The sequence below is a fragment of the Myxine glutinosa genome, chromosome 1 (genome assembly GCF_964187855.1).
Source record: "Myxine glutinosa chromosome 1, kmMyxGlut1.1, whole genome shotgun sequence".
In the NCBI taxonomy this organism is placed as follows: domain Eukaryota; kingdom Metazoa; phylum Chordata; class Myxini; order Myxiniformes; family Myxinidae; genus Myxine; species Myxine glutinosa.
The window spans coordinates 141,596,194-141,608,484 of record NC_136261.1 but is presented as its reverse complement, the minus strand read 5'-3'; the positions used below and the strand labels follow the sequence as shown (position 1 = coordinate 141,608,484).

The following is a 12,291-nucleotide window of genomic DNA, read 5'->3' as shown; positions in this document are numbered from 1 at the left end:
TTTGAATGCCTGAGCTATAAACTTTTAATCCTGGTGTTTCGTGTGTACACTAACAGAAGGATGTTAAGCCAGAGGACACACCTGCTAGCATTGATAGTTGGTGGATGTTAAATATACCAAGGTGTATTTCACATACTCTAGATGAGTTATTGCCTCCTCCTGCTCTGACACTTCTGGGAAAGCAAGGGGAAACCACCAAGAATCATGAAAGTCTTGCCATGCCAGTAAGTTGATTCAATGGTGCCAATATCTGTAAAGTCTTTGGCACATTTATGATAATGAAATACACTACTAATTGTAAGAGAAGTTTATACCATCATCGGCCATCTTTTGGTGACTCGTCTTCTTGTTTTTTATTGTATATGGGAGCTCACTCAAATTGTGCTGAATGTGCATGCAAAAATTAACCATAACTTGAATGATAGAATGGCAGCTTTAATAATGAAAAGCTCTGAAATCATTTTTGCATTTCTTGTCTGTGATAATGGCTTCAATTCACCAAGATAATTTTTCAAGAATTTGCACATTTCTTTTTCTGAAATAAGCAAGCAAATTTCTTGCAAAGTAGTTTTAATTCTTCTTTGCTGCAAGTGGCTTTACGCTCTCAACCACAGCTTGCTGCATAAACATGCTCCGTTAACTGCACATGTCTCCTCGCCCACCTCTCAGGCGGCCCTGCAGGTTGGTGGTCACGGAGAGAGATTGCACCAGTGCCGTGAAGTAGTCCTCACCACCTTCAAGTCTGTTCCAATGCAAGTGGATGGCGAGCCATGTCGCCTTTCACCATCTGTCATTCACATCACTCTGCGTAACCAGGCGAACATGGTGCAGAAAGCAAAGCGCCGTGCATCTGTACCACATCTTAATGAGTGAGAGTGCACATATTACACTTTAAGAGGGGTCAAGGAAGTAGGGTGCAAATGACAGTTCGTGGTGTTGACTGGAGGTGAAAGTATTGAGGTTGATATGCCAAAAAAATAGCTTGGGAAGAGATGATTCAAACACAGCTAGCAAATTCTGCCAAAATGCACGATAATGAAGCCAGGCGGGCAATAGAAAAGACTACAATATATACATACTAGCAGGAGTACCCGGCATTGCCGGGGGGTCTCGGGGTGGAAGGTGTGCAGGAGAAGGAGGGTTGAGGAAGGGAGTGGGGGGGGGGGAGTGCACGGGGGAGGGGAGGGGTGGGTGAGGGGAAAGGGAGGGGAAAGATATACTACATATACATCTTTTGGGGGGGGGGGTGGCTTTGACAGGCCCCTCCGTTTTGGGGGAGGAGGGGAAGGGAAGGAGGAAATTTTTTCCTGTGCAAAGAGCCCTTCATAACCTCAGTGTTGCACAGGTAAAAAAGGAAATTGTAATACCCTCTGCCACCAACACCAGGTGGCGCAACACGGTACACATTTACATAGAGATTTTTTTTAAATCCCCCAAAAACTAACTTTTTTGTTTTCAAAATATATTTTTAGGAGATGTATATGTATGCATAATATAAATATATGTACATGTTGGAAGATTTTCAGCTCAGGATTAATATTGGAAAAATGTAGCACACTGAGATGTAAAAGGAGCTTATTTTTTAAAGTCTGACATTTTGAGAACAAGCTCGTTGTCTTACTCAATAGCGTTAAAAGAGTGGTGTGGTGGTGATGTCGTGGGTTTCAATCCCTCTTCCCCGGAATCAGCACCCTGTCAGGACCCGGACAGTGTACAAGAGATTTATTATAGATAAGAATACATGCATGGAAGATGTTGGCGTGGCGTGTAAGCCAGTAACACCACATTGAACATTACAGTGACATCATGGTCCTCCACAGCCGGCCCCAACATCTCAGCGAGCCACAACCCATAGTGGGCTTAATATACTTCCCTCAAAGATCAATGAACTTAAAACAACGTTCCGTGTTCATCCATTCCTAAAAACACAGACTGCCGCCCTATATAGAAACTGTACAGAGTTGACATGGCCTCATTCGGAAAGAATGTTTTGCCAAGAACAAACATGGGATATTGTCAACACTTTCTCAAAGTCAGACAACTAGCCGCCAGGGAAATGGGCCACAGTGTATTCCAGCCTGGAACACTGCTGCCCTGTCTGGATAGTGACTTGATGAAATCCCCTACAGTAACAATGTGTTAAGCTCTGTTGGGGATGGCTTGCATCCCATGTTTATATTATTTTGCTGCTTTTGTTGGTATTGTAATTGATTGCGTAATGCTTTGCATGTGGGATATGCAAGTCGGCATATCAGTTTATGCACTTAACAGCCCAATCAGCACACAGTGTAAATAACGCCAAATACTTAATTGACCGATTTAGAAATATCCACCTCAAGATTGATGAATTATGGTCTCATTCGTCATTATTTCATTGTTCACATCCATACCCATCGAAGAGGCAACACAAATCTTAGAACCATACATCAACAACGACCAAGAGCTAGCCAGCAACAGCCGCCTGATCTCCGAGCATCTCATATCACTCATCCAATTTTTACTCAATCACCACACTTCATATTCGACAGCACTACATACCATTAAAATCAAGGAACCCCGATGGGCTCACCTATCTCAGGGCTCATCGCCAAATTGGTGATGCAATGCTTTGAAGAACAAACACTGACTGCATGCTGACCCTTCTCCGTTGTGGCTGCGTTTCATTAATGATAGCTGTTCTTAATATTAAATACGGCAAATGTTGACCGTTTCAGACAAAATATCAACTCAACATGGCCAGCAATACAGTTCACGTGCAAGGCAGTACAAGCTCTGTGTCTCGCTAATTTGAACAAGCTGGACACTGTAATTGAAGGATTTGGAGCAATCCACAACTCAGAACCACCCACAACGGAGCTTAACGTGGTGTCACCACCATGCCACTCTTAACGCCTCTTAGGAAGAGAACTCGTCTGTTCAGGAGACGTCAGACTTTAATAAAGAATCTCCACTTTTACTGCTCAGTGTGTTACTACACACAATAGCTTCAGAAAGCATTCACTCCCCTTAAGTTTTTCACATTTTTTGTGTTACGGCCTGAATATTAAATGGGGTAAGTTGAGATTTCTTTTGTCACTGATCCACACAAAATACTCCATAATGTCAAAGAGGAAATGTTTTTTGAGAAATTTTTACAAAACAAAAAATGAAAAGCTGAAATATCTAATTTACACAAGTATTCATCCCCATGAGTCAATACTTCGTAGAAGTGACTTTGGCAGCAATTACAACTTCAAGTTTTCTTGGGTATGTTTGTATCAGTTTTGGACATCTGGATTTGGGGAGTTTCTCCCATTCTTCTTTGCTGATTTGCTCAAGCTCTGTTAAGTTGGATGGGGAGCGTCCGTGAACAGCAATCTTCATGCCTTTCCACAGATTTTCAATGGGATTCAAGTCTGGGCGACTAAGGGTTGGCGCCAGGAAGGGCATCCGGCCATAAAAACATTGCCTCAAACAGGAAACCATGATTGTCATGGGGCCCGCAAGGCTAACCTCTGCTCTAGCGGGGAAAATGGCCTTAAAACGATCATTCATTCATTCATTCATATTCATTCTGAAGCCATTCCAGTGTTGCTTTGGCTGTATGTTTGGGGTCATTGTCCTGTTTGAACGTAAATCTTTACCCCAGTCTAAGGTCTTTTTTGCACTCTGAAGCGCATTCTCCTCAAAGATGATCAAAGGAAATTGGATGCACCTGAGCTCAATTTGGAGCATCATAGCAAAGGGTTGAATACTTATTGACTTGAGACATTTCAAATTTTCAATTATTTTGTAAAAGGTTCGAAAAAAAAATCCACTTTGATATAATGGAGTATTATGTGTAAATCAGTGACAAAATATCTCAATGTAATCCATTTTAAATTCAGGCTGTGAAACAAAAAAATGTGAAAACATCAAGGGGTGTGAATACTTTCTTAAGCCACTAAATATATATATACCCTACCAGTCAAAAGTTTTAGAACACCTCAATTTTTCCAGTTTTTATTGAAATTTATGCAGTTTAATGTCTTAATATACTCTGAAATTAAGCACAGAACAAATAAACAATTGGAGCTAAAAAATAAATCATAGAATCACTTTGTTTAACAAAATTTAATTTAAATTTTGGACTCAGCAAAGTAGCCACCTTTGGCAGATGTAACCGCCGAACACACTCGTGGCATCCGGGGCTCCTCTCGCAGTTCGGAGGTGACCGAGACCAGGAGATTGTAGAGGACTCCGTAACAAATGGAAATCAAATATTGTTTGGGAAGTTCTTCTCAACACTGTTGCAGAAGTTCCCACAAATGTGTAGCACTTGTAGGTTGCTTTGCTTTCACCCTTCTGTCCAGTTCATCCCAAACCAGCTCGATGGGGTTTAAATCTGGAGACTGTTCTGGCCATTCCATGACTTGAAGCCTCCCGTCTTGTTCTTTTCCTCGAAGGTAGTTTTTACAAAGCCTGGAAATGTGTTTAGGGTAGGATCTTGCTGTAGGATGAACCCCTGACCAACTCGGCATATACCAGAGGGTATTGCATGGCGCTGCAAAATTCTGTGCTGGCCCTTTTGGTTCAGGGTGCCAGTCACTCTGTGCAAGTCACCGACTCTGGATCCAGCAAAAGAGCCCCAGACCATCACGCTTCCTCCTCCATGTTTGACAGTTGGTGTCACACACTGAGGAACCATCCTTTCGCCTACTCGACGGTGTACAAAAACCCTGCATGATGAACCAAAGATTTCAAATTTTGATTCATTGGTCCATAAGACCTTCTTCCAGTCTTCAGTAGTCCACTGGCGGTGCTTCATGGCCCAGGCAAGCCTCTTTTTCTTATTTTTCCATCTTAGCAATGGCTTTCTTACTGCCACTCGACCTGTCAAACCTGCAGCTCGAAGTCTTCTCTTCACAGTTGAAACTGAGACTTGCTTACTTCGACCAGTGTTAAGCTATGCTTGTAGCTGTTGTCCTGTGAGCCGCCTATCATGCAAGCTGTTGAATCTTAGAAATTTGTCTTCTGATTCTGTTGTGGCTTTGGGTCTGCCAGACCTCTTCCTGTCAGAGTTTCCTCCAGTTTCCAATATACTACTTCCTGCAGTGCAATATTGTCCAAAGAATGCTTCAGAAGGCATAATAACAGTCTGTTCCAGTACTGCTTCTATACAGACAGGGGGTTTGCACATAAGCAGAGGTTGGGACACCTGTAGGAATTGTTTGCATCAACTTTCAAGGCTTAATTTATTTACATTGCTGCACTACAGCTGTAAGTTGTTAACCTATTACTTATTCCCTGAAGAAGGCCTTTTTTACAATATAACTGTGCAATTTACATTATTTTCCCATTTTTGCTAACCTAAACTTTTTTTTTAAACCTCGAGCAGTTTACTGCTTACCTTTGTACCATTTCAGGTTATTCACTCGACATTAAACTGCGTAAATTTCAATAAAAACTGGAAAAATTGAGGTGTTCTAAAACGTTTTGACCGGTAGTGTGTGTGTGTGTATATATATATATGTATATATATATATATATATATATATATATATATATATATATATATATATATATATATATATATATATATATATAATATATATATATATATATATACAGGTTGAGTCAAAAGTAGCACCCGATTTCTGTTTTTTCAGCTGTCAGATTTTTTCTGGGATGTCATGTTAATAATTGTCTTGCAGACAATTATTGGCCCAGGGTACAAGATCAGGAATGTTATTTCCAGCAAGATGGAGCTCCACCTCATTATGGACGTCATGTTTGAAAACTTTCCCGGAAAGTGGATCGGCCGCCGCGGTCCGATCGAGTGGCCGGCACGCTCCCCAGACCTTACACCTCCAGATTTCTTTCTTTGGGGGCTCATTAAAGACCTTGTTTATCGTGAAAAGCCTCATACCATTCAGGAATTGAAGGCTCAAATCACTGCAAAGTTTGAGGAAATTGATATCGAACTCTGCAAGCGTGTGTGCCACTCTGTGCCTGCTCGGCTGCAATTGTGCATCGATCACGAGGGAGGGCACTTTGAAAATTGCAAGTAAAACAGCTTGGTACGTACACTTCCGTAATAATTTTCCCCCGAATAAATGGTTAGATAAACATGTCATTCATTTATTTCTACCTTCTTGTACACTGTAATACAAATGGCAAACAAACAATCAACTGACAGAAATATATATATATATATATATATATATATATACATACAGAAATCGGGCGCTACTTTTGACTCACCCTGTATATATATATATATATATATATATATATATATATATATATATATATATATATATATATATATTATATATATTGGCACCCTTACACAAAAATATTGGCACCCTTACACTTTTTTCAAATAACTCAATTTTCTCTAAAAATAAGTTGAAATTGACAAAAAGTAGTTGGTCTCCATAATTCTTTATTTCACTGTTAATATTACAGAACCTTCGTTTTTGATTCAAAACTTTATATATCCTTTTAAATCAGAAAATAAAAATAAAAATAACATTGACAAAATTATTGACACCTTTGGACAAAATACAGCCTTTGTATTTTAGCACAGCACAGCCTTTGCAGCACAAATACAGTAGCACAGCCTTTGGACAAAATAACTGAAGTCAAGCTCTTGCTATAGCAATGGATGAGCTTCCTACACCGCTCTACTGGCAGTTTGGCCATTCTTCTTGTGCAAACTGCTCCAGTTCTCCCAGATTTGATGGGTTCCTTCTCCCAACTGCTGTTTTCAGATCTCCCCATAGGTGTTCAATGGGATTTAGATCTGGACTGATTGCTGGCCATTTCAGTACATTCCAGCGGTTTGTCTTGAACCATTCCTGGGTGATTTTTGAAGTGTGTTTGGGGTCATTGTCCTGCTATAAGACCCATGACCTTTGACAGAGACCCAGTTTTCTGACACTGGTTGAACATTGCGCTCCCAAAATGCCTTGGTAATCTCCTGATTTCATGATGCATGCACACCTTCAAGGTACCCAGTGCCAGAGGCAGCACAGCAACCCCAAAACATCACCAATTCTCCTCCATGTTTGACTGAAGGGAATGTGTTCTTTTCTTTGAAGGCTTCGTCTTGTTTTCTGTAAACATAGAGATGATGTGCTTTACAAAAAAGCTCTAATTTGTTCTTATCTGTCCACAGGACATTCTCCCAGAAGGATTTTGGCTTGTTCGGGTGTGTTTTGGCAAGCTCCAGTCAGGCTTTCTTATATGTCTCTCTCAGTAGTGGGGTCCTCCTAGGTCTCCTACAATAGAACCCCTTTCATTGAGTTGTTGACGGATGGTGTGAGTTGAAACTGTCGTACCTTGTGTCTGAAGGTCAGCTTGAATCTGTTTAGCAGTTGATCGAGGTGATGTCTCCACCATTCGAACAATCCTTCGCTGCAATCTTCAATCAAGTTTTCTCTTGCGGCCACGTCCAGGAAGTTGGATACAGTGCCAAGGTCCTTAAACTTCCTTATAACATTGCGTACAGTGGAGACAGTAACATCAAGATCTCTGGAGATGGACTTGTAGCCTTGAGATTGTCCATGCTTGGCTACAATCTTGTGTCTGACCTCCTCAGACAATTCTCTGGTTTTCTTTCTTTTCTCCATGCTCATTGCGGTACACAAAGTGACACAAAACAGCAGAATAACTCCTTTTCTCCATTCAAACTGGTTGAATGAGTTATTTTGATATTGCAGGCACCTGCAACTCACCACAGGTGAGTTCAATTCCAAAGTAAAGGAGAATCACCTGCTTGAAATGTAATTATTTCTAACAACTTATAAAAGGTGCCAATAATATTGTCCAGGCCATTTTACGATTTCTGTGTCGAATCAGCTTTAGATTGTGTTTTTTCAGCTTTTGTTTTTTGTTTCACTGCACACCAAATAAATACATACAGTGCATTCATAAAGTATTCAGACCCCTTCACTTTTCACATTTTGTTATGTTTCAGCCTTATCCTGAAATCGTTTAAATTCATTTTTTCCCTCAGCAATCTGCACTCAATAACCCATAATGACAAAGAGAAAACAGGATTTTAGAAAGTTTTGCAAATTTATTAAAAAGAAAAAACTGAAATATCACATTGACATAAGTATTCATACCCTTTGCTATGACACTTGAAATCTAGCTCAGGTGCCTCCCATTTCTCTTGATCATATTTGAGATGTTTCTACACCTTGATTGGAGTCCACCTGTGGTAAATTCAATTGATTGGACATGATTTGGAAAGGCACACACCTGTCTATATAACGTCTCACAGCTGGCAATGCATATCAGAGCAAAAACCAAGCCATGAGGTCGAAGGAACTGCCTGCAGAGCTCAGAGACAGGATTGTGTCGAGGCACAGATCTGGGGAAGCCGACAAAAAAATTTCTGCTGCATTGAAGGTTCCCAAGAGCACAGTGGCCTCCATAATTCTTAAATGGAAGAAGTTTGGAACAACCAGGACTCTTCCGAGAGTTGGCCGCCAGGCCAGACTGAGCAATCGGGGGAGAAGGGCCTTGGTAATAGAGGTGACCAAGAACCCGATGGTCACTCTGGCTGAGCTCCAGAGATCCTGTGTGGAGAAGGGAGAAACTTCCAGAAGGACAACCATCACTGCAACACTCCACCGATCTGGGCTTTATGGCAGACTGGACAGACGGAAGCCTCTCCTCAGTGAAAGGCACATGAAAGAACGCTTGGAGTTTGCAAAAAATCACCTAAAGGACTCTCAGACTGTGAGAAACAAGATTCTGTGGTCTGATGAAACCAAGATTGAACTGTGTTTGTTTGTTCTGATGAAACCAAGATTGTTTGTTTGTTTGTCACTCGCCTACAGGTCACAAATCTAAACCGATTGTCATGAAACTTCACCAAGTTGTAGAGGTTGTCATATTTGAGAAGCCTATTGATTTTGAGGTCAAAGGTCATCTGGAGGTCAAATTTTTAAAATCGCCATTTTTTATCCAATTGACTTGAAAGTATAACAGCATTTGCACAGTCACTAAATTGGGAAACCAACTATTTTTGAGGTCAAAAGGTCAAAGGTCAACTCTAGGTCAAACTTCTAAAATCAATTTTCATCTAAAAAAATCATCACTTTTCATCTGCTTGACCCAAACTTTGATCAAGATTGTAAATTTTAATCTTGATGAAATGTACAATTTGCTAGATCAATAGCAACCTTTTGGGGGGGGGGGGGAGTCTGGTGGATTTTGCAAGTATCGTTCTCTGCATGATGTCTTCTTGTTTGTTTGTTTGTTTGTCCGCATAGAATAAATATGATTTCTCTGCAACCGTTGGTCTGATTGACAGGAAATTGTCACCATAGGTACAACTCCACCTGTACAATTTCTTTCAATGATATTTATGACGTCATTGGTCACGTGGTACAGGCGCCATCTTGTAAAAACTGGAAAACTTTGCACCTCGATATATCCGAAAGCGCTGCATAGAAAAGAGATGAGACATGGCTCATTGTGAAGAATTCTCCATGGGGAATAACATATGTTAATGATGATGTCATAGGTGCCTCCATTATGTCGTCATAATTTGTCAGGTACAAAACTTAATCCGATGAAGATGACATTTCTTGAGCATCATCTAGGGATAAAATTGTATTGAATTTTTTTTTTAATGATGACCATCGGTCACGTGGTTAGGCCGGCATTGTTTTTTACGAACACAAAAGCTTTAAGAACCACTAAAACACTTCCTGGCGAGGGTCTGCTTTCTCTGATTGCTGTTTCCAGTTTTCTATTTTACCGGTATTTAAGATCCTGCCTGGCTGGCTGTTTGCAAGTTTTTTTATTATTAAAAGTAAAACCTACCCACCTAATCATTTTGGTCAACCCAAATGCAGTGGAATCAGCTCTTCCAACATGTATAGAAACACTGGGAAGCAATACCCACAATCAACACCACTCGTAAATTACTCTGAATGAACACTGACTGTCTTCCTGCAGTTCTCAAGCCATTCTGGAGCAACTGAAAGTTCAAGTGAGCCGTATCAGCATGCATGACTATGAGGCCCTTCATTATGACAAAGAAAAGCTCCGTGAGGCCTGTAAGTTTGGGTTGAGCGAGTGGGGCAAAGTGCTTAGGGACCTGCTGGGGGACGATAAGCAGAGTAATGTGTCATTGGTGCAGGAGTGGCTGATTTATTCTGTTTGCACAAGTGGTCTCCTGGCATGCATGCTATTGCAAGAGGAAATAAAAAGAGCAGTAAGTCAGGGAATGATGTGTGCTGAACTTTGATAAGACATGTAGCATTCTGATATACAGTTGGGTTACTCGAAAATGCTCTTGTTGTAAAGGCTACATATTTTTTTCCCTTTATTTTTGGTCATTTTGATTATTATTATCTCACCTGGAACGAAGTTCAGGGGAGCTTATGCGATGGTGCGTTGTTTTTACTGTGCTTATTGTTAGAGTTTGGTGGATAAGATAAACATTCGATTTTATATCAACCATAAGTTGATAAGAGTATGTTAATGCAGTGGGGAACAGGATGTGGTGGATATTTCGAGTGGTATCCCTTTGTCGGCTGTTTTGTTCTGGTTAAGAGCTAAGACTGTAAATGTCAGCAAACCTAATTTCCTACAATAGTTAATATTTTCTTAAATATCCTTTCTTATTGTATGCAAGAGTTTTGGCCTTTTCTCATTAGAACCTATGATTGCTGAGATCGTCTCATGATTATCCACATATTGAATCGACAATGGAAAATCAGATTAGATGAATCACCCCCTTTTTCCTCTCATTTAGCAACTATGACTCAGAGATGACAATGATTCAGTCATGTTTCATCCCTGTCACTTATTAGATTATTTTGTATGGAGCTGGTAATTGCAGTTAGATTTAAATCCACCAGCTCACATTTTAGAATCACATTAAAATATTTTATTGGAAGCAAAGTTTGATTAAAAAGTCATTTCAAAAATACCATATCAAGAATAAATAAGATTTTTCTTTTGCATTTATCTTACGAAAATTTATTTCAAATACTATTCATTTTCAGTAGTTTGATATGAGCTCTGAGACACAACTTTGCCAGCACAAGCTAAACACACGTCAGTGATGCCTCGAGAGAGATGCCTGGCCTTGAGAGCTGAGACAAGCACCTGGCCTTGAGAGAATAATGATGCACATGTTTACCAAGCGGAGCAATAATTAAAGCATACATGATTACTGTTTTAAAAAATCATCATTTTTTTGTTGTTTTTTAATTTAACTGTGGAGCAAAACAAATATATATATACACAGTCACGTGAAAAAGTAAGCACACCCCATGTAAAGTTTTGACTTTTTCAACATATTTCAACATACAGATATTTGATCTTCATTTCAACAATACTGATAGATAATGGTGATATAATACAACAAATATCATGAAACATTTACATTTTGTAGTCCATTGTATAATTTAAATAAACATAAATGCAAATTTTGCATGTGGAAAAAGTAAGTCCACCCCATGAAATGTTTTTTAAATCTTTTTAACATATGTGGACATATCAATATTTGATGTTCATTTAAACAGTAACTATAGATAAAGGTGATCTAATTGAACAAAAAACAATGAGAAATTGACTTTGCAATAATTTATTCAACAAAAAATTGTTGCACAGCATGCACAGCTCGTTTCAAATCCTCCCACAACATCTCGATGGGATTTAGATCCGGACTTTGACTTGGCCATTCCAAAACCCTCCATTTCTTTCTTTTCAGCCATTCCTTGGTGGATTTACTGGTATGTTTAGGGTCATTGTCATGTTGCAAGGTCCACCTTCGGTTGAGCTTCAACTTTCCTACAGATGGCCTCACATTATCCTCAAGCACCCTCTGGTACAATGAAGAATTCATAGTGGATTCTATGATGGTGAGCTGCCCAGGCCCTGATGCAGCAAAGCTGCCCCAAACCATAATTTTTCCACCATCATGCTTTACAGTTGGTATCAGGTTCTTGTGGTCAAGTGCTGTCTTTGGTTTTCGCCAAACATGTCTTCTGGTACTGTGGCCAAATAGCTCTCCCTTTGACTCATCTGTCCAGAGCACATTGTTCCAGAAGTGCTGGTCTTTGCCGAGGTGTTCATTGGCAAACTTTAGTCTTGCCCTAATGTTCTTTCTGGACAGCAAAGGTTTCCTCCTCGCACACCTCCCATGTAGATCAAATTTGTGCAACCTCTTTCTAATGGTAGACTCGTGCACTTTGACATCAACAGTGGCAAGATCTACCTGTAGGTCCCGTGATGACATTCTGGGGTTCTTAGAGACTTCTTTCAGCATCTTGCGGTCTGCTCTCGGGCTGAACGTGC

The 12,291-nt window shown here is 40.1% G+C and overlaps 1 protein-coding gene across 10 annotated transcripts in view; it reads left to right on the top strand.

The window, feature by feature from the left end:
- The window catches only part of LOC137429041 (diacylglycerol kinase iota), a 687,154-nt gene that overhangs the window by 478,629 nt on the left and 196,234 nt on the right, over positions 1 to 12,291 (top strand). For all 10 annotated transcript variants that reach the window (XR_013623429.1, XR_013623428.1, XR_013623427.1 and 7 more), the window contains 2 exons: positions 670 to 869; positions 9,940 to 10,040. Coding sequence is in view for 7 of the 10 variants with exons in the window: in XM_078777718.1 (XP_078633844.1) it covers positions 670 to 869; positions 9,940 to 10,040 (301 nt within the window). In the remaining 3 variants the exon portion in view is untranslated. The remainder of the gene's footprint in view (positions 1 to 669; positions 870 to 9,939; positions 10,041 to 12,291) is intronic.